The 25662-nt window shown below is 36.2% G+C and overlaps 1 protein-coding gene across 4 annotated transcripts; it reads right to left on the bottom strand.

Annotated features, from left to right (window-relative positions):
• Window positions 1-1550: 1550 nt before the first annotated feature.
• Window positions 1551-18933, bottom strand: IFT27 (intraflagellar transport 27). Of its 4 annotated transcripts, XR_009156150.1 has the most exons (9): window positions 18559-18933; window positions 16960-17039; window positions 16358-16417; window positions 14390-14449; window positions 12018-12135; window positions 11693-11802; window positions 11097-11547; window positions 10808-10895; window positions 1551-9446 (listed from the first exon to the last, which is right to left on the bottom strand). XR_009156150.1 is itself a non-coding variant. In XM_058191361.1 (7 exons), the coding sequence occupies exons 1-7, from the start codon at window positions 18590-18592 to the stop codon at window positions 11449-11451; spliced, it is 561 nt and encodes a 186-aa protein (XP_058047344.1). In that variant the 5' UTR covers window positions 18593-18933; the 3' UTR covers window positions 1551-11448. The 4 variants fall into 4 exon arrangements, 1 of the variants encoding a protein (XP_058047344.1); XR_009156148.1 differs by having other exon boundaries at window positions 10808-11547; XR_009156149.1 differs by having other exon boundaries at window positions 1551-10895.
• Between the last annotated feature and the right edge of the window lie 6729 nt (window positions 18934-25662).

Below are 25662 nucleotides of genomic sequence, written 5' to 3'. Positions count from 1 at the left end.
GATGCAAATTTGCAGGAGTGGCAGAAAGGGATTAGTAATTTTATTTGGATGGGTAAAAGACCGAGAATAAAGTTAAAAATATTACAGGACACACGTGAAAGAGGGGGTCTTAAAATGTCTAATTTGAAATTATATTACGAAGCAGCTGTTTTGTCATTAATCAGTGATTGGTTTAATTTAACAGAGCAAAGAATATTGAATATAGAAGGTTATGATTTGTTATATGGATGGCATGCTTATTTATTATTTGATAAGAAAGTGGATAAGATTTTTAAAAGCCATATACTTAGAAATGTTATGTTGAGGGTTTGGAAGAAGTACCAATATAAATTAGATTATAAAATACCTATACGGGCAATTCCTAGACATGCGATAGAGAATATAAATATAGAACAAAAACAGGAGGTGGTTACTTATAAAGAGCTTCTTTTTATAGAAAAGGGTAAATTACAATTGAAATCTTTAAATATAATGAGAGAAGAAGGGATAAATTATACTTGGTTTCAGTATGGACAGCTGCAAGCCAGATGGAGAGAAGACCAGAAAATTGGTATTATGCAAAATGAGGAAAACTTGGTAAAACAAATTAGAGATCAAGGTCAATTCCATATCAAGAGGTTATATAATGCATTGATAGAAATAGATTCAGAAGGTTAGGTTAGAAATGTTAAATTTACACAAGCACAGAGTTTAAGAGAAAAGTTTTATAAAATGTTTTATAGATGGCATTTAGATCCAAAAAATTGGCATGTATGTATCCGAATATGCAAGCTAAATGTTGGAGATGTGATTGTGATGATGCTACTTATTATCATATATGGTGGACTTGTAAAAAAATCAAAGCATTCTGGATAAAAATTTGGTGGATTATGCAAAATATTTTGAAAAAGAAGATAAAGTTTACTCCACAGCTGTTTCTATTGGGTATAATTACGGACTGTACAGTAATAGAGACTAAATTGATTTTAAACTTAATATCAGCAGCAAGACTACTGGTCGCACAATACTGAAAGAAGGAGTATTTGCCTACAATTGAAGAATGGATATTAAAAGTATCAAACTTAGCGGAAATGGCAAAAATCTCAGCATATTTGAAAGACTATTCACAAGAAAGATATATATTGGAATGGAAAAGGTGGATTGACTATATTCAAAACAAATATCAGATCGAGAAGTATCAAATAGTTTATGAATGAAGGAGGGAATGTATTGTATTAGGTTTTTTTTGTTTGTTTTTTTTAATGGAAAAGGGGAGTTAAGGTTCCAAAGGGGGGATGGGAGTTTATGATTAATTAGTGTATTCTAGCTTATGATTGTTAGATGTAATACCCTGTATTTTGCTCTGGGAAGTTCCGGGTGGAGGGGGAGGGGGGAAGAGAGAGGGTGGAGGGGGGGAGGAGGGGGGGGAAATGTTTGTCAAAATTTTTGTAAAACTTTTCTAATAAAAAAAACACAACTACTTTATCAGACAAAGTATTTATATGTATTTATCTCTGAATTAGAACTACAATATGTCTTTTCTAAAGCTATATCTTTTCATAAATACACGAAAATGTCTATTGCAATGAGACATATTAATATTCCAAAGTAAAATACTCAAAAGATAAAATTTCACAAATATGTAATATTTTTCTACAACACAAGAACGACCAGCTATAGATTGACTACAAACAATGGATGACAAAACAGCAACAATGGTGCATTGGAATATCTGCAAGGAATACTATTTGTCAGCAAGCAAAAACTGGTGGAACCATAAAATAGGCAAAGTAATAGAAAATGAATAAAATAAAGTGCTCTGGGACTTCAGAAATCAGACAAGTAACAGGCAAAAAGTCTGAATTGTAGATGTTGCAGTGCCTGGAGACAACAGAATGGAAGAAAAATGTAGATGTGTTTTGGATTGCATGCAAAGGGCCCATTACCGTTGGTAGTATCTTTGATGTATTTGTATTTTTTTAAAAAATCACAAAATACAGAAACTTGCAAATAGAACAACTGTGTCCCAGACATGAAAGATAGTACCAATAGGCAGGTGGTGGCCAGCTGCCAGTTGTAATAACCAGTTCACCCAGAACAGAAAATGTGAGTGTGCGTGGCATCGATTATTATATAGGATGTGGCAGGGCCAGCCACTGGTCGAAACTACTGGTTTGCTTGAACCAGTCCGAACCGGCAGCAGCCCACCACTGCAATAGGCCCTTGATATGCAATCCCAAAACATCTGGAGCATCATTTGAACATCATCTACACTGACAAATCACCAACAGTGATTTGCAAAAGGCAGCTTTACTTGGAACAATTTACATCTCATGATCATAACTGTAACAACATCAAAAATCCACAACTGCTTGTCCCAGGTCCTTGGGAAAGACTCTGGTGGATAAAAATGCCAAATACCAGTCTAAACATCTGGTTGCCTGTGACTAATCATATCTCCTGTTATGACAAAATAAGCAAAATGTTAATCAGAAATATTGTATATATAAAAACTCTTTATACACTCCCTTCCCAATTTATGTTACAATTCCATATGTGTTTACTCAGAAGTAAACCTCAAGATATTCAAAAGGATTATCTAGTGTTTTCAAGGCCACAGCCTCAAATATAATAGAAAGGGATATAAATGAAAAACACATGTCATTTCAATTGTTGATAGGCGTAACATCAAAGAGTGTCCAGGAGCATATCTATTCATATTTTATAACCTATCTTTCTTCTAGAGGTTCAAGATGTATTGGTTTCAATGGAGCTTCTCCATAGTGGTGAAACACAAAATTGCCCTCATCAATTGCCAATTATGATGTATGACTTTTTCATAATGTACAGGTATAGTCAGGGTTAGGCTGGCTCTGGGTCCATTTTCTTAGAAACAATCATCTTCAGGGCCATGAAGTTGAAGTTCCTCAGTTGTAGCTCCCATTTTTGACTTTTAAGAAAGCCATTAAAACCAGACTAAGCAGGTCCTGGGAATGACTGATAAAAGTCCCCTTTTGACAGATTACGTTTTGTTATTTTGAGTATTGATTGGGTGCAACACCTTTTGTGATTTTAAATTAAGTTTTAATGGTTATCCTGTGTTATTATTTTTCATTTTTAACCTTCTTACTGGAAAAGGGGAATGTAAGATATCCATAGTCATTTTGGATTGGAGTGAACTATAAGTCACAAAGTGTTCATGCTGCAATGAAAAGCCAGACTAATCTTGAGACAACCTTTATTTTATATGCAATGAATCCAAGAATTGCTATGATTGCCTTTTGCAGAAAGTAGAGATTGTCCTTTTACAGCAGCCACACATGCAAATAACACATCTTCAACAGAAGGATAAAGCATCCAATATATCTTATCCGTGTGATTTCTGCTATATGCCATGTTCTTGGTAGCTTGCCCAAAGCCGCAAGATACTCCAGTTTTACATAGAGTCTTATCTATAATTGGCCTATATTCATCGTTAGCTCCATTTGTTCTGGGCTGTATTCTCTTTTGACACAAATACAGTACAGCCCCTCCCCCTTGAATAAACACCTTTGCACATTCAAGGACAAAGTAGAAATGAAATGGATCACAACTTAACCCGCTGGGATTTGCAGTTTTACAGCTTGTCCCCTTATGATGCTGACAGTATTCTCACTTTACTTCAATAGCAATAGAAGGAGATGGACTAAAAGGAGGTAAAAGGGATTTAGAAGGGGTAAATACAGAGCTGAGAGTAATACTGTATATGAGAAGTATTATATAAAGGAACAGAAGAGAAGTGACATTCATTAGTAGAGGAAGGGAAACCAGGAAGAATGAAAAGGTAATACTAATAAATTAACACAAAAAGAAAAAAAAATATTTTCACAACAATTATTTCCTCTGAATGAAATATTTAAAAGTAACCAGTGTGAAATGCAGTTTGAAATGCACAGGCAATAAGTATATCAGCTATTATTGCTCATTCAGATGCATTAGCCAGTGCAATGGAGTGATTGAAATATTAGACTGGAACCAGAGAGATCTAGAATCAAGTCCCAATAAACTCCAAAGATCTTTCAGTAGCTTTGTGACTGTCACTTTTAGCACAATTCACCTCCTAAAGTTGCTGTTCTGAGATAAAAGTAGGTAGCTTAGTGTGTAAGCTATCTTGGGTTCTCATGTCATGGATTTTAAAAAAAGTGAAAAAAAGCACATTTCAACAAAGTTGGAGCTGCTTCTGTAAAGCTGATAAAGGGAATTCCATATTACAATATTACATATTGTTATGAAAAGTGCAGATAAGACTTTTCAGCATGTTAAAATGAGAGATGGAGAAGTGAAATTTGGATACAATTTTGGGGGGGGGGTCTGCTTTAAAAAAAATGCATTCAGGCTGCAGGAATAACACCATATAACGACACATCATAACCAATTACCAAGTGCTGTTTAATTTGTTCAGAATACCAACATTTCTGCCACACAGTCTCTTTGACTGCTGCATATACACCAATATGGATTTGATGGAAATATTTCTCCCTGAAATTGCCACTACTCATCAATTATTTGTATGACCAAACTGATATGACATCTATAAAATTAAAAAGAGGAACCTTAATTACTTTTACCCTTTTAAACTACAGCTGAGTTAATGTGTCTCTTCTATACAGTTGAGTGGCATATTAAGATACACAAGCATGAAAAGCAAACTTGAGTAAACGAGGACGGATCATGTGGATTTACAAAAGCAAGCAGAACTGCTTTGTCAAAAAATACTTAATAGCTCACTAGACACATACACTATCTTTATAGAAAAATAATCAAAAAGATAAATGAGCTTATGAAACATAATCCTAGCTAGACTTCAGTTTCTGACATTAGTTGCTAAGAAAAGCACCATAAAGCTAAATTTCATTACAAACAACATTAGCTAAAACAAACTCTACTAGTTAAAGAGATCAGTATTTATTCATAAGTAACAAGACAGCTTGCCCTTAAAGACAAACCATTTTCAGTTTCTACTAGTTTCTATAGTTTGATTGATATTAAAGCTAAGTATAATGGTTAATCATAAACCTGGTTAACAATTAAATTTTAAGTAGAAATAAATTATCACATTAGGCATAAGTGTCCATGTTTAAGGAAATGACTGGTTTTATGGACAGTTAATATAAACATGATATATATCACAGAAGTACTTTTATGTATGTTCCCTACATATTTACAGAGGAATAAAAAGCAATGCTGTTACAGGTTGTCCTCAACTTATGACCACTTGACCCCAAATATCCTTTGCTAAGCAGAACAGTTCTTAAGTGAGTTTTGTCCCGCTATACAATCTTTCTTACCAGTCATTAAGCGAATCACTGCATTTAAGATGCAGTGTATGGTGTATACGGTTGTTAAGGGAATCTGGCTTTCCCACTGACTTTGCTTTTCATAAGATTGCAAAAGGTGATCACCTGATCCCTGGACACTGCAACTATCATAAATACATGCCAGTTACAAAACATCCAAATTTTGATCATGTGACCATGGGGGATGCTGCAACGGTCATGTGAAAAGAGTCATAAGCTCACTTGAAAAAATGCTTTTGTAACTTTGAATGGTACTAAATGGTTTTAAGTTGAGGACTGCCCATAGTGAGTTATGATGAATATAAACTGAATACAGCTTTTTGGCTGTGTTTAAGCAAAGTTTATTCATTATGTACAAAACCATGGTTTATTCAATTAACCCAATTTTCTGGATTCGTAAGACACACTGAACCATAAACCAACACAAATGCTGCATTCAATTTATGCAAGACTAAATATGGTTCTACGAGTTGTAGGACTGTATTTGGGTCTTTGCCCAGAAATTATAGGAAGTATATCATCCTTACTGAACTGGATGAACATTTGTAAAAATATTTGAATGGAAGCCTAGCTGCTTTAGAAAAGAATTAGCTCACCTTGTTATGGTCTTGGGGTATGGTGTATAAGCACACGTACGCAGTGATGTAATAAGACTATTCCTTTTTATAAAGCTATGTGGCTTCTTCCACTCCCATTTGTTCAGGCAGGGAAAGCTTTTCTAACTCATCTTAGAGAGAGATAAGCTAAACTCATTTTACTTTAACAGCTAGAATATAATAAAATCAATTCCCCTTTCTCTGATGCCTATCTAGCTCTTTAGAACTTGTCTTAAGTAATATAATTTGGCTCCTGCTGTTCATCTACTGGGATGTAAATAAGACATCTTTTCTTGCATGGACTATAGGTCTTGAAATTCTAACCTCAACAGGCATCTTGGCTAATGAGAAGCCATCACAGTTCCTTTGGCTATCAGTTCCTCATACCATAGTGTCATGGAAATGTTAGGACATCTGTAGACATGTCCTAACAGATCTGTCAATATGCATCCTCTGATGCAGTGAAGATGCATTAAATTGATGTATTAACAGCTTGAGGACTTGTGAAGCCTCCATTCCAATTCCAACACCTTATCTTGGGTCACTCTGCAGGTGGTGCTTGAGAATCTATGCTGCTCATCCATTTCATCCTGCTGCTTCTTCATAGCATGGAAACTAGATCTTAAGGAGCAAAGAATCTCTTTAAATGTTAATCAGCTGTCAGCAATCAAACTTACTGTTGGATCTGTTTTTACTTCATCAGCCATATAGTCCATCCAAACATGCTCATTCCTGTTGAAGTTCCAATTGCTTGGGAAGATAGTAGGGTCCCCACGTTATGATGAAAAGATGTTAACAAAAGGGGCCCTGCTGATATCACCCAATGCCTGATAACCACTTCCTAGTTACCTGTGCATTGAAGCCATACCTCTGGAGGCTTTCTTGATGGTACCCTTGCTTTAGAAGAATGTGAGAATTATCACCGATATTACTGCCACAAGAACCATTTGCACAAAATATCCTCATATAATACAGAAATTCTGAAAAAAACCCTGCTGTCTGGGTCATGTAGTAGTTGACCCAGATATACTGTCCATTTTGCCATTACAGCTTATGCTCCAATTTTAGTATCCCAATCTGACATCATCAAGATTTCTTTTTTCCAGTGTTGTGACAAGTTTGCTTTTGCAATTGTTAACAAATATCTTAGCAAACTGTGATTTTTTTATTTTGTTTTGTTTCTGGAATCATACCTAATAAAAATATATATGGCTGCAGTTTGAAATGTATTGTTTGGATTTTTTTTTGAATATGTTGATTATTTCTTTATGATACCTTTGAGGTTTTTAACATAACCGCCACATGTGGTAGAATTGTTCTTGCTTTGTTGTGGCATTTCCAACCATCAATCTTGATTCATGCTGTTCCTATTTCTTCACTGCTAGAGGGACAGATGAAGTCATTTTATCAGCAACTACCAACTCCGTGTATCCCTGTCTTCTAATATCTCAGTATCTTTAAATGATCTGATTATTTAATCTCTTTTATTACATCTATATGTAGCCTATCAGTCTGCCTTCGTACCACAGTTGCTTGTCTTCTCTGACCCTCCCCAAATCTTGCTTTCCTACAGCCCATCTTATAGCATCTCAAATATTTCCAAGCTCTTGCTCTCCGATATGGCAGCAAAAAAAAATTGTTGCTGACCGCTGCATTGCTAGGAGACAAACACATGCCTGGCCTTGTGCAGGCCAGTTTCCGCCTGAGTGCCCCAAGTCACATATCTCCAGCATCATCTCCAGCACTGAAGAGCAGATGGTAAAATAAATGAAAGCAGTCTTGCTAGGAGAATGAAGGGGATGCCTGCTTAGGATAACCCCAATTCGAATTTATTTTAAATCATATTAATACTCTTGATTATCACATTTCAATTGTTTCCTAGAACTGTGAAGTAAATAATAATTTTGGTGTCAGTATCATCTGGAACATACCAATGGCTGGAAAAATCCTAGACTCTATCTAGGATTTTATATAAAAATATTCTTGGTCAACTAAAAACAGGACAACATTGAGACAGAGATGATGGGCTTTACGAACAGGCTAAGACTCATGCCCAGTGCTAAAATTTGTAATATTTTCCACATTGATAACATTCATAAGTAACAAACCCAGAACCAATAAATAATTAGTAGAGTTTCTGCTTGGTGAAGAAAAACAGGTTTATAGAAAGTAGCCTGTTCCCATGAAGTCTTCTTTAACTATGTGCTCTCTATCCCTTCTTTTCTGCTAGCTGTCACTTCTGTTTAGCCATTTTTCCTATCCGTAAGGAATGAAAGCCACACCATGTAGTGTAATATGAAGATAGTGTTAAAGGAGCATTGCAAGAATGATTACATAAACGAGGTGGGGGGGGGGGGGAGAGAGAGAGAGAGAGAGAGAGAGAGAGAGAGAGAGAGAGAGAGAGAGAGGAGAGTGAAAAAAATAAATTCAAGAATATCTCATTTTGATTCTCTTTGATGCAAGAGGGAACAATATTCAGTTATTATATTATTATTCATATATATAAAATGAAGGGTTAGGGATTATGATTTTAATCTTAAAATTTGTCAAGGTTACCACTGTACTCTATTCAGTACTAGGCTGAATTCAAGCACTATCAACTATCAACCGTAGTAGAAGCTGTTATGGTTCAATTCTTGCCTAAGAAAACAGTTCTTAGATCTCCAACCATGATAATATAGAGAATAGAAAGAGCTTTGTTTAGAGACTGAGCTTTTAAATGTAATACTCTCCCACTAAAGCCGAGTTTAATCTGCCCCTTTGACACATTCATACATTTGTTTATATTCAAGAGCTGTGCATCTCTCACAGGGGAAGTCTGTACAATAAAATATTAAAATCAGTATATAAAATTGAAAAGACAAAGAATGCTAGAAATTAATCAAAAAGTGGGAGGGCTTATTAGCCATAAATGAAATTTGGAATACCAATGTAAAGACTATTATTGCAGCATCATTTACTTGTTAATTGTCCCTAAAAATACAGATAGTTCAAAGAAAAATATTTTTTAAAGGAACAGTCTAGATTACATATAAATGTTATATTTCAAGTTACAAATGTTTATGTTTTTCCTATGTTAGATTATGGATTTGATTTTCTTAATGTTAATCCAGAACCAAGTATGACGTTGAACTGGGCTATCTCCATTATGACTTATGAAATAAGCCATTTCAGGTATATCATCTGTCAATCATATTGTGTTATTTCTGCCATCAACTATATGCAATGCTCCATGTGGCCACTGAGCTCATTATACAATCACAATAAATGGTTATCAATGGCTTGGATTCAATTCATGTACATTTTACTATACGAGTGGGCATATTAGATCAGTTCTAAGAAATGATCTGCTACTTTTTAAAAAAAACTTGCATGGATTTTTAAAAGCACAAATTCATCAAATCCACTAAAGATTCCATGTCTGCTTGCTTGCTTGCTAACCTGAATTTGACCATTGTTTCTTTACTCCTTGGAGAAGCAGTATCGTCAAATGAACTTCACATGCAATCACGCCTTTTTTCATTCATGCTGCCACCTGACAAGTAAATAGGACAGTAGCTCAAAAAGGTTAAGAAAATTTCATATCTGAATATCCCAAATATAAATCTTCCTTCAGGATCATGATAACAAAACCAGGAATGGAAAACCTTTGACGATTCTAACTTCCAATGCAGGATTAAAAATATGGTATTTCCAAACTGCCCAACATTTTCAATCTGCAATTTTCTCTACCAATTATTTCAGCTTAACAAAGTGCACTTAGAACATGGAAGTCAACAATGGTAGTAATAAGAGGAATGCAATATCCACTTGAAGTTACCAAACATAGCTAACTATATACTGAAATAATTAATGTATTAATTACCTGTTGATCTCTTATCAGCAATATGTATCCAGCAATATGTAGCAACATTAATATTAATAAGTGTATGTGGAATACAGCAGGGTACAGCTGGGCTGTGCAAAGCACTTTGTGAAATAACCAAAGCGTGCCATCAAACCTACTGCTCAAGCGTCAAAGCTGTATCTCTCAAAGGTTTTGTGCAGCAATTTCAAGGGTAATTTAAAATTGCTTTGTGTCTAAACATACAGATTCAGGTGGTCAGGAAAGGTGCACAGCTCTAGGGTATAGTTAATAGATTTAAATCTGAAAGATACATTTAATTAAATATTGATACACTCAGAATACTGTAGCTTGTGACCTAACTATTCAACTCAAACTTGTTAAAAACATTTGATATGGTCTTTAAATTGCAGATTTTGCTTTCTTAATGAGCCAGATGACCTTTTGCAAAGAGCACTGAGCAGCCATACAAGAAAAAAAGAAAGCAAGCTAGTTCAAGAAGAGCAATGTTTTGGAAAGCAACTCAAGTAAATTAGAAGCAAGTAGACTTAGGCAGAACTATCCATTTCTTGCAACAGGAATAAAATGTGTTCTCCTCTGGTAGCATTGAAGACCTGATAGTCTGAAATCCTACCTTTTTCATATAATTCAAATTTACCCAAGCAATGCACCAACTTCATTTTTGGTTCACTCATTTTGTATGTAGTAAGATATGCCAAATTCAATATCTGTGGATTTCTATAATTTTTGTTTGAAATTAAATCTATGATGGATATCTGTCCCATTTCTAGCTGGCAGAATCATTATTGAAAGGCTTTTTAAAAACAACAACAATAGGATCTTTTGGAACTATGTGCAATGACCTGCTCTGAGCCCCCAGCTCATTATGACAAGTCTTTCCAGTATAATTTTTCAGTTTAAAAAACACATTCTTTATTATTCCCAGCAGATTCTTTGTATACCATTATAATGATGTTAAAAGTCCACCAGTTAGTTTTATGATATGAATACTAGTAAGATATGAAAAAACCCTGGAAAATTGATCTACTAACCTGCAATATTTTTAGAATATAGTACTATGAATGACATTTTGCAAAGTGGTGTCTCAACCTTTTTCCTCCATTAAAATAATTGGTACCCCTGAAGTTAGAAAAGGCAACAAAAAAGGCCTATAAGAATGGTTTTAATTACTAACATACAAATAGAATTCCACCAAATGATATTTTGAGATGGCAGAAAAAAAGTTACAGAAGAAAAGTTTTTTAAGGATTAAGAATTTTGACCTTTAGAAAACTAAAGTTGAAATATATCTTTTATATTGATTTCTGAATAACAAATTACCTGATATAACTCAATTGTAAGAAACAGATTGTCCGAGTTGTTGAAATGTTCAGAGTAATGGCATGTTTGTTAATTTTGATAGATTTCTCCTTATGAAATTTGTCAAATATTTCACAATATTTAAACGCTCAATTCATGTAAAAATGATAACCAAAAACAATGTTTCTTGTAAAAAGGTCCATCATAGGAAAAACAAATAAGCAGATGAAATCTGAAATAATAGTTGAAGAATTATAATTCTCTATGATGGAAAGCAAATGACCATACAACAAAAACCTACTTTCCATGTTCAAATGATTTTGCCTGTTAGAGTGTTTTCTTTTTAATTCACCATATTGTACTTAAGGACACCTCATACCAATGAATGAAAAATTTCTACTTTCTCTTTGTACAATTGGTGGAAAGAATTTGCCACAATGTGAAAAGGAGCTTCAAAATTTTCCATCTCTTTCTGTAAAGAGAAAAAGAAACAATTACAAATGGATGAATAGTGTTATTTCATCAAGCTACTGCAAAAATCAACCAAAGTAATCCAGCTTTTCCTTAAAATGAAAATAAATGCATTTAGATATATCCAGTAAAGTAAAGCTACTCACTACTGATATTTCACAGTATTCCAGGCCATTTGCTTCTGCCCACTGTTGTGCTTGTTTGCGCTCTACAACTCTCCTATCACTTAAATCAATCTTATTGCCCACCAGGACACCTAAAAAAAAGAAAAGGAAATAGTGGATTGTTACAGATAAGCAAGCTAACAAGTTGAAAAGAATTGTCTGACATATATGAAGAGAAAAGGATCACAAAGGAATAAGCTGCAATGCATGGTTGAATAAACTGAAGAAGGTTCTGATTTCCAGCATATTTGAGGAGTATGAGATATGGAAACAAAATATATATGCAAAGACATTTAAAATTTCCTACCTGGAATACGAATGCCTGTTGTTTGGATTCTCAGCCTTTCTAGCCACTTAGCAGAGTTATTGAAAGATTGCTCATTGGTGACATCGTACACAAGGCACAGGGCATTGGGCTGTTCCCACTATATAGTAAAAGGAAAACACTATAAATTATGTTGAAATAAATCATCCATACAATCCTACAGCCTCTAAAGGAAAATAACAAAATGTTGTTGTAGAACATAATAAAATCCAGTTTAAAATGGTCTTTTTCCCTCCTAAAAATCCAGAATCCATTCCATTTGGAAATATCATTTATTTATAAAAGGAGACATGTTTTTTTAAGTTTTAAATATACATCTATCCAAAAATGTATGACTGAACAAAACAACATTTAATAAGAGTACATTTGTTTTAAAGTCTGGAATATCAGCCATATCCAAGGAAACAAAGCAATTTGATTCAAGACAGAAATAAATTAGAGGAAGAGAAAATGATGCCTTTAATTGCAATTAAACTTTCTACTTTTTAAAAAAAATTAGAGACATTGTTAAGTAAATGTGGGCTACCTTTACTCTTTGAATTATCAATTAAAAAACAAATTAAAACAGTTACCGCTACTTCTGTGTTTTAAACTTGCAAAATAAGAATACATATTCAAGATCTCTGAGCAATTAAGCTATAGAAAATAACACAACTGTACTTTCTAGCACAAGTATCAGACCAGCTACCACTGCATGAAGACATATAGCATGTTTTCTTCTAAACTGGTATATTTGGTCTCTGGGAAATCTCCCAAATGATAGGTTATGGTCAGTGATGGGTTGCTACCAGTTTGCCTCAGTTCAGGTGAACTGGTAGCAGCAGCGGCGGGAGGCTCTACCCACCCGCCTAGACATCATCAAATACGATCTGCTCATGCTAGGAAGTAAACCGGAAGCAAAGGTAAGTGAAACCCACCCCTAGTTATGGTTTTCTTTCACAAAGCTACACCCCTTTAAAAAAATCCATCTCTACATTTTTTTTTCTATGCAGACACAGGAAAGGAGTGAAATGTACTCAGTTAAGAAACTCAGCAAATAAGGCAATTCTAAACCGTTTCATTCTTTGATATTTTTATACTGGGAAAAGTAACAAATGAACAAAGGCTTGGGGACTGCCCTAGTGAGGAACTGGTAGTGCTTTCCATTGGGAAAGAGGACTTCAAGGAGGGAATGGCCTTGGTTTCATAGGCCAGATGGGAGTCGTGTTGGGCCAAAAAACCCTGAGAGACAGGATTTCTTAGAGTTTATCTAATTTCTTTGGTAATGGATTTAAACTTTGGTCATCTTTGGAATGAGTTACCTCCGGGGTTACGCCAACTCCCCAACCTCCGAACCTTCAAGTGGGAATTGAAGACTTTACTATTTAATCGTGCGGGACTAGCCTAAGTGTGTTTTAATTAATTTATTTATAATTTTAAATTTTAAAGGGTTTTATATCGATCTATGACCGTTTTAGTTAATTGGGCCTATTAAATATTTCATTTTAAATTTGTTTTAAATTTGTGATTTATACTTTGTATATTCTGTGTTTTAATAAGTCTGTGAACCGCCCTGAGTCCTTCGGGAGAAGGGCGGTATAGAAATTAAATTATAAATAAATAAATAAATAAATCTTGCATTTGAGCCACTGCAGTGTGCTCTATCTGGGGTTGTTCTTAAAGACCATTTGGAAGCTGCAGCTGGTCTAGAATGCAGCTGCAAAGGCAGTTCCTGGCATACTTAATACAGCCATGTAAAACCAATGCTTCATGGCTCCCAGCTGGCTTCCAGGTACAATTGAAGGTGCTGGTTATCATCTATAAGGACCTTTATTTATTTATTTATTTATTTATTCACATTTTTATACCGCCCTTCTCCGAAGACTTCATGGCATAGAGGCTAGATTTTTAGGGACTATTTGCTTATCTGGCATACTTAGAGTCTACTAAGCAATTCCACCCTAATGGAACTCTGGAAATAGAGCCTCTTTGTGACAGTAGCTGTGCTCTGAAATGACATTCCCCCTAGAGAGTCATATGTCTGTTTTCCCAACCTTGTTTAGACAAGCCCTTAAGATCTAGCTTTTTCCCTTGGCCTTGGGGTAGAGTGGGTGTACCTCCTGCTAGATTGTCTGATTTGTGAGATGGTATTTATTTTCTCTGGACATTTTTTTGTTTTGTGAAAAAAATTGTTCTGCATCTTCTATATTGTACAGTCTTACAAATTAAGACTGTGCAGTCTTAAAAATTAGATGATATATCCTATAACTGAAATAAAATAAATAAAACAAAAACATTTTAAATAAGAATCATAGCATCCAAACAAACAGATCTTTCAGGAGAAAAGACAGATGAATAAAGATGTTTACACTTGCCAATTTATCTAGTATTTCAGAAAAGAGTTCTTTGCCTGCTGAATCAAAGAGGAAAAGTTCCTGAAAAGAGAACAAAGGTATTGTTTAATTAAAAAATATTCCACAGTTTAGAACAGCTTTTGAATTTTAGAATTTTCAGACATAGCTTGGGGAAACGTCTCTTTCCGCAAGCGGCTAATCAGCTTGCAGCATAAAAGATAAATGTAATTTATTGAGTTAAGAACATAAATTCACTCCATAGACAGAATAGCTCCAGGCCATACCTAAGTTGCGAAGATGCCATTCTCTCATGCCCCCTCTTCCCTCAAGAACTAGCCTGTGGGTGCTGAGTCACCACAATACACAGTGCAATGGAATGAGTTCAAGGAATGGTCTATAGACCTTGAACTACTTTTTCTTACATAAACCAATAGGTCCAATTATTATTCCCAGTTAACTTAATGCATACTGTACTGAAAATAGCAATTTAACAGTTACATATTTCTGATGCAAAAATACAAGACTTTCAATGACCATTGGAGCTTAAAATAAATTTGACACAATAGATGTAAAATAAATTTCACATAGGTTGTATTCTCCTCTTACTGGGTTTTCTGACGACACAAATACCACCTTCAAAACATTTGGCTCAAACAAAAATATACAAAAGGCAAAATACTTCCAACAAACATACTATGTTGAACATTCCATGCAAATATAGACAGCTATAATATTTATTAAGCTTATATAATGCAATTTGTATTTAAAGGCGGCTGGATAAGGCAAATACAGATAGTCCTTGACATACGGCCACAAATGAGTGAGATATCTGTTAAGTGAGTTTTGCCCCATTTGTTAAGTGAATCACTGCAGCTGTTAAATTAACACAGTTGTTAAGTGAATCTGGCTTCCCCATTGACTGCTTATCAGAAGGTAGCAAAAGGAGATCACATGACCTTGGGATACTGCAACCATCATAAATATGAGTCAGTTGCCAAGCATCCCTATTTTATTCACGTGACCATGGGGATGCTATAAGTGTGAAAAATGATCATAAGCCCCTTTTTTCAGTGCCATTGTAACTTCAAACGATCACTAAACAAACTGTTGTAAGTCGAGGACTACCTGTATAGTATCAAAAAATGAAGTAATTTGCACAACTATATTATTGTAAGCATAATAATAATAACAACTGTATTGCACTGTACATGGAGTTGCCCCGAAGACCATCTGAAAGCTAGAGTTGGTACAAAATACAGAAGGGCAAGCATTAATGGGTGCCTCTCAGGATATCCACCAGCATTGCTGCTATGGTGAGTGGTTGCTAACAGATTTCAGGTGCAATTTAATATGGTTATTACTTTATAATAAAGCCCTTTATAGCTTAGGGCCTTGATACTTTAGGGTCTGTCTATCTCCAATCTTTATGGACCACCTATATGTTCTGGTAGAGCGGGTGTGCTCCAGATCTCTATTAAATCTAAGAACTAAGAAGAGGGTCTTCTTTGTTATGGCTCTACAGCATCTTTCCAGAGGTATGGACAGCTCCCTCTCTCCTGGGGTTATGAAACACATAAGACTTGGCTTTGGCCTTAGGTTTGGGATGATGCGTTTGTGAGCCTGTTTTGGTTTGGTATTGTTATGACTGTCTTAGTTTGTGGTCCCTATGGTGCTATGTGTTTTTAACTGCTTTTATTGTTTGGTATTTATAAGTCATCCAGAGTTCATGGGAGTAGGTGGCTATAATAAATCTGAAATAATAATAGTGCAACTAATTATGAGTTTCTATTTTTTTAATCTGGGAGAAATTCAGATTAAAAGATTCAAGGACAATGAAGTACCATCCCTATTTCTACACAGCCAATATTAAAGTTGCATGCAGCTGAACACAAATAGCTAAACTTAACAAAACACAAATAATATTTCTGAGAAAACTGTCTGTTCAAGGAGTTTTTTAAAAATATAAATCTAAATCGTAGCCAATCTTACCACGCTATCATTTGTTCCTGGAATAGGTACTGTCTTCACCAATAGTTCCACTCCTACTGTCTATTGATCAGAACATGGAAAAATATATCAAATAATAATAAAATCAGTTTATTTTACAACGTGTTAGGTCTCTCAAGTGACCCTTCACAATACCCAGTGCTAGACATTTTTCAGTCAGAGAAACTCAAATTTAATTCTAAGATCTTAGCTGAAAAAACAAAATTAGGCTGAAAAATGATTTATTCATTTACCGTAAATTAAATCTCTTTTTTTTTTACTAAAAGCCTTTAAAGTTTATTCTATATTACTTGAGGATGGGTTCATACATATATTTAGCCAACAAACTAAAGTATACAGGTCAGATTGGCATTATATTTGCCAGTTCCAATTGAGCTTCTACATGAGCAGACCACTGTAGGGATCCCCATTCTCTTTGTGTGTGTATATATATGTACTGGAAAATGGAATTGAATAGTTTTCCCACCTGAAAATAACTGGGTATAAACTGACTCTAGTGGTTTTAAAAAATTGTTTTAATATTGATCTTAAGGATCATAATTAATATTTAGTTCTTCAGTATTTCAGTCTGTTATAAGGCTCACCAGGGTATAGTTTTTCTGAAAATGAGCCCCATCATTACAGAACATCTGGACCAAAGCAGTCTTCCCCACAGTTGAATCACCTGCATCACAAAGGGATGAAAAAGCTCTTTGATTAAGCCATTTCTACTTAAGAAATCATGTGTTTTCTCCCATTTTATTATTATTGATTATGTTAAACAAGCCTATATTTATACTAGGCTTTCCACAGAAAAGGAAACCCAAGAGTGTTTCAAGGGTGAATCAAGAAATTCAAGGGTGAATCAAGGGTATGCTTATAGTACCCTCCAGGTTTCCAGGCTGATTTGAATAATTTAGTTTTTTAAAAAAAAAAATGCTTGAAGTTAAATAATTAGCAGGCATGCTACAGAATGAAGCACCAACCTCCAGTATCCTCTTTAATATCAGTATGTGGGACAAATTCCATGCTTGGAATAATTAGGAACAAAATTAAACAATAAAGCTCCCATTAGAATACTAATTTAATCTATGAAGACTTGACAGTAGAAATTTCCCATGCAGTTTTAATCATCAAACACCTCAGAACAGATAGCTGAAAATGGGCACAAAAAGCCACAAATAATAATAAAAAAATGTGCTTAGCATGGTGTTTTTTAGGGTGGCAGTTCTTTCTAGTGATGATTTTTTTTTTTTTAAATGCCAATGGCCCACCTGGTGGCCCGTATGTGGTACAGACCTTATTTAAAACAGACATACAGCCCACATTCTGGGGTTGAGGTATTTCTTATACAATTGTCTATGTCATACTACAGGCATTTACCTAGCTACCCTTACCACCTTTCTCCACCATTAACACACCCTATGTCTGTCTTAATTTACTATTCTAATCTACCCTGATTCTCATCACCCACTGCAGTGCAGACCCTGTGCCAATGCAGTGAAGATCTTGGCAATGTAGATATTTTGATAGGTTTTGAAAGAGACTAATAGACACCAGGAAAAAGGGTCTTTATTGGGGTTGTGGGAACTATTTTTCAGCTAACATGTTCTGCAGCCTTAAATTTGAAAAACCCTGGATTTAGAGACACCAAAAGACACCAGACATGTAGGGAAAGAACACTGTCCTACAAAGGTAAGGAAATTATGTGTGCTCCATCAAACTGCCATGCAAGTAATTCTCACTGGTTAAAAATTTTAGCACAAGTAGAACACATGATTTGCATGAGGGAAATCTCAAAAGTTTCAGATTGCCGGCATCCTTAAGGTTTCGGTCAGGAAAAACTCCAGCCTGAACTGTTGCAAAAGCAGCAACAAGAAGTGATTGGGTTCACAATTCCCCTAAGCCTAAACACAGTTTATGGAATATACCAGCATTAACACCAAGCCAAAGAAGCCACCTTAGCGCTTTGGCTGCTCAATTTAAGGTTAGGAGGAATCTCAACCTACTGTGAATCAAGCAGATTCCTGGCCCTTATTTCCAAGTTACCTACCTAACTCATTTAAAGTGCCGTTTTTAGATAGGGAACCGCTGGTAAGTAACTGAGTTTCCTGACCCAAGTCTTGATTTAGGATTATCCAGGCCCTATTTAAAAAAAGAAGAAGATACAACTGAAAACCGTGGTGGCCAGTTTAGGGACTCACCCGCCACGATGCATTTGGCAGCCAGTTTCACCATGGCCTGTATTGATCTTCACCATAAAAATGGGCCTTCGGGGAAGCTGAAGGAAGAGACGTGCATTTATGAGGGCTGAGATTTTAAAAATTAAATGGAGCCCAGAGACATCACACACTCATGGAAGCCGGTGGGGTGGGGTGGTTGATATGGGGGGGGGGGGAGAGAGAGAGAGAGAGAAAGTGAGTGAGTCCCTCTGGAGACCCTGCTAGAAAAAAGGCCTTTATGAGTTCCACTGTGGAGGACACAATAACCGCCTTTTCTTCTCAGTCGCAGGGAAACACAAGCCGAAGCTATCTTAGCAACAGCACACGAAGAACCCCGCTACCCTTCCCTTCATTCGCTGATGCCTCCATCGGAGGATTCCAAATAGGAAAAGTCGATTGGTTAAAGCGCTTCGCCAGACTGTTCCCATTGGCTGTCACTTTCATGTTTTCCCGCCTATGGGCCCAGGGCACCGCCCATGGTTTCGGTGCATTGGTTTTCAACATATGCCGCTCAAAAGAAAATCAGTTTGTGATTGATAAGGTCGATGGTCAATCTCTTCTCCATCGGCGTGACGCCATCCTGCCCCTTCCAACTCTCAGGCAAACGATGATGTCATCCGAAGCTACAATTTTAGCGTGCGTTGGCCTTATCGTTTTAGTTCTACCCGGTAATTTATGATACCCCTAAGAGAGTATTTTATGATTGGTTAAAATGCAGATGGATTGTACCATTTGGACAAAAGGAGTCGTTTTGTTTGTTTATCAATCTTCAAAGAAAAGTTTGTTCTGATTGATGAGAGAATCATTTGCATATTTAGTTGTGCTTTCTCTGGAGTGTCCATGTAGGTCCCAAAACGATGGAGAATAGAATGAACCGTCGCTTTCATTCCCACCCCCCGCCGTTCTCAATAATGGACTTTCTCACACCGCTCTTTAGCTCTCATGTACTTTCTCGCGTCTGGCTCCCTCCACGCAAGGTTAACTGAGTTTTTGACGCCTGCGTACTCTGCGGGAGCCGCTCCCTTCCCCCCACCCCACTTTAGGAAAGGGTAGCGCGGGGATGAGGCTGCTCCGCGTTCGAGGCATTTCTCCAACGACCGTTGGTCTCAACTACTCCTGCGTTCCCCCTTTCGTTGTGATTGACTGACAGTCGCATTTAAGGCTTGTGCAAGCCACTGCCCTCAAATCTGTGAGGAGCAGAAACGGCTTCTGGTTGACTTATCTGCTGAGTAGCCTCTGCTGTCAGCCCACACAGGGCTCCCTTTATGGCTTCCCAAGCAAAAGCCGAAACGAAATCACCATCATCACCATTATTATTCGTATTATTTTACCAGAATGTTTTCCTTTCCTTCAGTTCAAAATGGAGCAGCTGATCTTGATCTCACAAAACACACTAAGGCCAACAACATATCTGTTTGCAGGAATATTTTCTCCTAACGTACTTATTGTTCCAGCTACTGTAAAGCTGCCCTTATTGTCAAGATCCTTTGTGGGGACAGAATGGAAGATTTAAGTCTGCCTCAAAGCCTGAATCCAGGGTTGATCTCAATCAGACCATAGCAACAAGCTGGATCTCTTATGTTAACCAAATGCTGTAAAACATAATGCCTTTTGGATGGTGAAATTAAATCAGAACAGCTGAAATAAGAAAATGAGTCTCTTGAATTGTAAAATGGATGCTTCCTTCCCCCCCCCCCCTCATCAGGTTGTGTTGTTTATTTTTTTTCAAATTGGTAACAGTTCTGCAGTACCAAAACCTTTTTTAAGATGCATTGATTCTCTGACTGGCAGGGTCAAGGTAGCAGCTCTCAAGGAAGTTTGGGAAAAGCTTGGCATAACAAAAATTGCCTATGATATTCCCTTGGAACCTCCAAGATACAGTTCAATTTCCCCTTGCACTCATTTCTTAAGATTCAATTCACACTATACTTTACCTTCTTTTTTGAAGAAGTTAACAGTTTTGTTTTTATTTTACAAAATGGTGAGGCAGTGTGAGACACAAACCTAGCAAAAAAAAAAAGGTATAATTACCGTGGCGGTATAACTTATTCTATGAATATGCTCTAAAATCAGTGTCTTCAAAAATCTGTCAGTCCAGCCTGAGAAGCAGTCAGTTAGTGCTAAAAAATGACAAAGGAGAAAAAAAAGGAGAAATTCCAAAAGGACAATAGCCAAACAAAATATGAAAATCGTTGATGACAAAAGGTTTAGTACTTTTGCTATTACCAAAGAAATCTATATTAAGCATTTTATTTGCAGGGATTATACATTTATGAAAGGCAAACTGGTCAGTTTGAATATGATACAAGAGAAATTACAAAGGCATACTTGTGGGTAACTTAATCATAGTTTATTCAGCTATTCAGCTCTGGATTTTGGGTTTACATGACATAATGTGTTTATATTTGATACTCATTTGCTTCATCTCTTTGTAGTCTAAACTGAACTGATCTGAGCAATAGTTCACCTATATTTTTATGGTCATAATATCATTGAGCCATCTTGTCTTGTATTCTTGCCTTGATTTTTCTATTTTTTATTGCCTTCAGTTTTTCCAGGTTCATAATACTTTAGATTAAATGTGGCTAGCAGTTTTCAAATAATTAAAAGGCTGTCATATAAAAAATGAACAATTTGTGATTAGTAAAAAAAAGGCAGGAGACAAAGCTGCAGAGAAGACTTAAACTAAATAGACACTTCAGTCTAAGCCATGGCTTGTTTATCTATGTTTTATTAAACCACAATTATACTTACTGATTTATTCAATTTATATGCTAAATGTATATTGAGGAATTGGAAACAGATGACCATTTTTAAAACGAGGAAGAAACATCAACAAGCTAAGCTGTACTGATGATACTACTCTGATAGCTGAAAATATGAATGATTTCCAATCTTAGTAATGAAAATCAAAGAACACATTGAAAAGGGATCTAAGATTAAGTATAAAGAAGGCTGGGAATTCACAGTAACATTATGTTGAACAGCTCTGCCTTTAGGATTAACAATAAAGGAACAAAAAACCAAGGGATATACCATAGACTAGCACTTGTAGCAATGAAATTTTTGAAAAAGATATTCAAATGCTGTGTTGTGTCTGCTTACAAAGATGAAAATTATGTAGGCAATGTTTTTCCCCGTTACTTTACAGCAGAGAAAGTTGGACTGTAAATAAGCAGGATAGAAAGAGAATTTATCCTTTTAGTATTGGAGAAGATTCCTAAGCATGCCATAGATAGCCAAGGAAGCAAACAAATGAATCATAGAACAAATCATTTCAGATTTCTCACTTGATACCCAAATGGCCAGGTTCAAATCATCATATTTTGGATACCTAGATCTCTTATTGGTCTATAATGGTGGGGAAAGGTGGAATGAAAGAAAAGAGGGCTCTTTTCAAGATTTTAGGATAGGAAACTTAGTACTATTTTTAAATTAGAGTTGAAATATATAATGATGACCCACAACCTCTAATGTCTATTTCTCCCTCTGAGGGCAGTTTCTAAATGTGATAAATAAAATATATGCTGGGACTGCAGAAAGCATAGTCTTGATTGCATCTAAGCAACTAAGGAAAAGTTAAGCATATTGAATTAAACAATCTGCTCCGTACTAGTTTCTAATATCCGCATAAACATTATCAGTATAATATCAGTATAAACATTTTTGCAAGAATAGATAATCCTTGCTGTCTTTAATCTCTTACTAATGGCCATGTTGGTTCTGATAGAAATTTTACTTCAAGCTATCTGAAGAGCAGGTTACAAATCATTATCCCTGCACTTGCATATGTAGACTGATGAAGGAGAATCATCATCACCATCATCATCTTCAATTTAGTTATGAATTATATTTTAATATTGTAGGAGTGTTGGGTAGAGAAAACAATAGTTAATACCACTATAACGCTTGGGAGCGGTTTAATAAAATATAAAGAGAATAGCATTTACTAATAATCTTTTCTTGATTATCATTGAAGATTAAAAGGCAAAGGGAGAAGGACAGTTCTGATACAGCAAAAAACGCTACGTATCATCTAAACTGCTACATGTCCAGAATTTGAGATGTATTTTCATGAGCCAAAAGAATAAAAACCCTATGTAAATTCTGAACACATTTCTGCCCAGAATGTTCTCTAATGAGAAAGCTATCCAATGTGAATTCTAAAGTTAGTGAGTATGAATTGAAGCTGGAGTAAATCACAAATGTTAGGACAAGCAGCCAAATGTAAACATATCAGCAAAGCAAAATACTTGGATGACAATAGCACAAAATCTTTATTTTCATTTACTTGTAATTCATGCTTTGATTTAGACAGGTACAAGAAGATAGATGTATTGAAACATATCTTAGCAGCCAAATGAAGTAATGCTATTCAGTGTTTCTCTAAAGTGTCTTCATTCTTTGTTTGAGATATGAAATGTAGAACACAACAATAGGAGAGATTTCTGCAGCGGAGTAGAAACCACCAGGCTTACAAATGTATGGCACAACCTCTTATTTCTATGGAGTTCATTGGTGCTACAGATCTCTGCAGAGAGGGAGACATATTCTACTAGTCAACCCCAAATGCCTAATAGGGTTTATTGGATTCCAAAGGGCATTTGGATCAGATTATAAAGATACAAATTTTTATTTAGTTTAACTTTTTACATTTGTTTTTTCAATGTAACAATTCATCTGTATGCCTGGAAAAGGGTATCTGCATCTTGAAAAAATCAAGGTGCAGCAGACTTTGCTTCTTTTTTATGTATGTTGCACAGGTGTTAAGATATGTGTCAATATTATCCAAAAACTAGTGGGATAGCAGCAAATCGTTACCTCAATAAAATTATGAGGTATCTGATTCACTGGATAGAATACATTTTCTTATTCTTTTCCTTCTATGACTCTGTTATATTAGATACTGATTCTCACAGCTGGAAAATATTGAAAATAGTATTCAGGGTAAAGTTCCAGGTTCTACACTCCCCATTATTTGCAACTTCTGAGTTTAGATTGCTAGGCCAAGCGTAACTCTTGTTCTTGCATAATCTCATATCAATAGATTATTTCAATAAATACTGTGCCTAATTTATGTGCCTAACAGTCAGAATATAGTTTAGTCCCTGTGTGAGCAAAATTGACCTACATTTATTTTAGAACTGCCTGCATCTTCCAAAGAAATTGATTACTAATTCTACAATAGCAGGTTGTAATTACTGAATATAATACTGAATGATGGCTGCAAATATAATTTCTCCTTTTTTGTAAACATTTCATGAAAATGTATGAGGGCTTGGGAGACCGTTAACAGGCAGACAATAATTTGCTACTTATAAAGAAGCAAGCTGATTATCTTGAAAGTGTGGAGATAACTTGGATGTATGATCTGAAGTAAGTGTGTAAGGTGGATTTTCTATTTTTTATCTCATAATGAATGCTGTGTTGCACTTTCTGCTTAATCATCTGGACAAGATATTTTTTTCTATTGCTTTTTTTCCACTAGAAGATAAGCATGGTTTTTCTTGACTGTGTTTCAAGGACTGTCTGCTTAGCTTTTCAATATAGTGTGCCAGATGGATCATATACATGACAGGTAGGGCAGGTGTCCCGCTATGTGGGTGGCAGTGGCAAGGGAGCATTTATCTGAAACAATGCTGTCCTTAAATAATCTCATAGACAAGCCATGTGATATGTATATGCTCAGTAGGGTCTAGGAAATGCATTACACCATAGTCCCAGGTTTATACTACTCTAGTTAATGCTCTTTGTAATGCCTTTTCTATCAGGTTAATTTCAAGAATATTGATTATAAATTGACTTTTAAAAATGACAAATCAACCTGTTATTGACCAGTGTGGAACAAATAATAGCATCACAATTTAGAGCCATTGAAAAAAAATCAAATGAAAGTTGTATAGAGCTAATTCATATATTTATAGGCATAACTTGATTAATTAATAATTATTATCCCATAAACTTAGCTGCAGGTGTGAATCAATCCTACTTAAGACTTTTGTGCAAAGTCATGTGGAAGTCAGTCCTGCTATAGTTATTACTTTCAGTAGACGTATACGTACTATCCCAAGTCCACAGAGAGATGGTCTAGGGCAGCCCACAGACAGGATGCATCATGTGCTAGCCATGCCCACGCCTGGTTTAGTGAAGGGAAAAAAGTCACAATACATCACGTGATGTTGCCATGACAACATGAGTTTGACACCCCTGGTCTAGGGTACTAGAGAAGGATCAGCTCTCATATTTAGTGAGACATATTTAGTGAGCCAAACAACAGGGGTATATGTTTAAGGCTTCAGACTGCTGTTACTGTATGAAACCAGATTATCCATAAAAAACGGGCAATAGAGAACAGTTCCCTCACCACTATTACATGAGTGCCCTGTCTCATTTCCAGATATGGAGGCAGCCTTCAGAAACGATGAACCTCCTCTCTTAATAATACTTGTGTGCACTATTGTCTCCTGCTATGTGTTGTGGCTGGCCAGCTGCCAGCAGAGCTGGTAGCAGACTCGGATGATGATGAGGTTGGGGAAGAACTTGGGACAGTTCTGGAGCCAGGGGAAGGCTCTAATAGATGCTCAGCATCGGACACAAGAGATAGAGCCAGAGCCATCCAGCATTTCCCAGCCACCAGAGAACAGGGGTGAAATCTATTTTTTTTTGCCACCGGTCCGGTGGGCGTGGCTTGGTGGGCGTGGCTTGGTGTGGGTGTGTGTGACTGCGTGGGCGGGACCAACATGACATCACTCACATTACTCTTTCTTTTTTCTCTTTCTTTCTCTCTCCCTTCCTTTCTTTCTCTTTCCTTCTTCTCTCTCTCATCAGCCCTGCTGCGTGGGGGCTCTCATTCTGGCGGGGATGGCAGCTGACGGAGCTAACCGCCCCACATTCCAGCCACCCAGGAAGCCTCACCCTGGCTGTACTTACTAGCCCTGCATCCTGTCGCTCACTGGTGGCTCCCACTCCTGCTCGCTACTTCCGGGACCACTGCCGAGACCTCAGATCTCCTTGTTGCTGCCTGCTCCCTACCTCCTCTCAGCTGAGAGGCGGACAGAAAACAGCAAGCGCTTAGGTCAGCACTGG

This window comes from Ahaetulla prasina, chromosome 7 (genome assembly GCF_028640845.1).
Source record: "Ahaetulla prasina isolate Xishuangbanna chromosome 7, ASM2864084v1, whole genome shotgun sequence".
NCBI classification, from domain to species: domain Eukaryota; kingdom Metazoa; phylum Chordata; class Lepidosauria; order Squamata; family Colubridae; genus Ahaetulla; species Ahaetulla prasina.
Note: the sequence above shows the minus strand (reverse complement) of the source record. Positions and strands in the feature narration are given on the sequence as shown.

Coding starts and splice junctions, on each gene's coding strand:
- IFT27 (XM_058191361.1), bottom strand. CDS start 18,592: ATGGTGAAACTGGCTGCCAAATGCATCGTGGCGG. Junction 16,418..16,959: donor TTCAGAAAAACTATACCCTG/GTGAGCCTTATA, acceptor TCTGATCAATAG/ACAGTAGGAGTGGAACTATT. Junction 11,548..11,692: donor AATACTGTGAAATATCAGTA/GTGAGTAGCTTT, acceptor TTCTCTTTACAG/AAAGAGATGGAAAATTTTGA.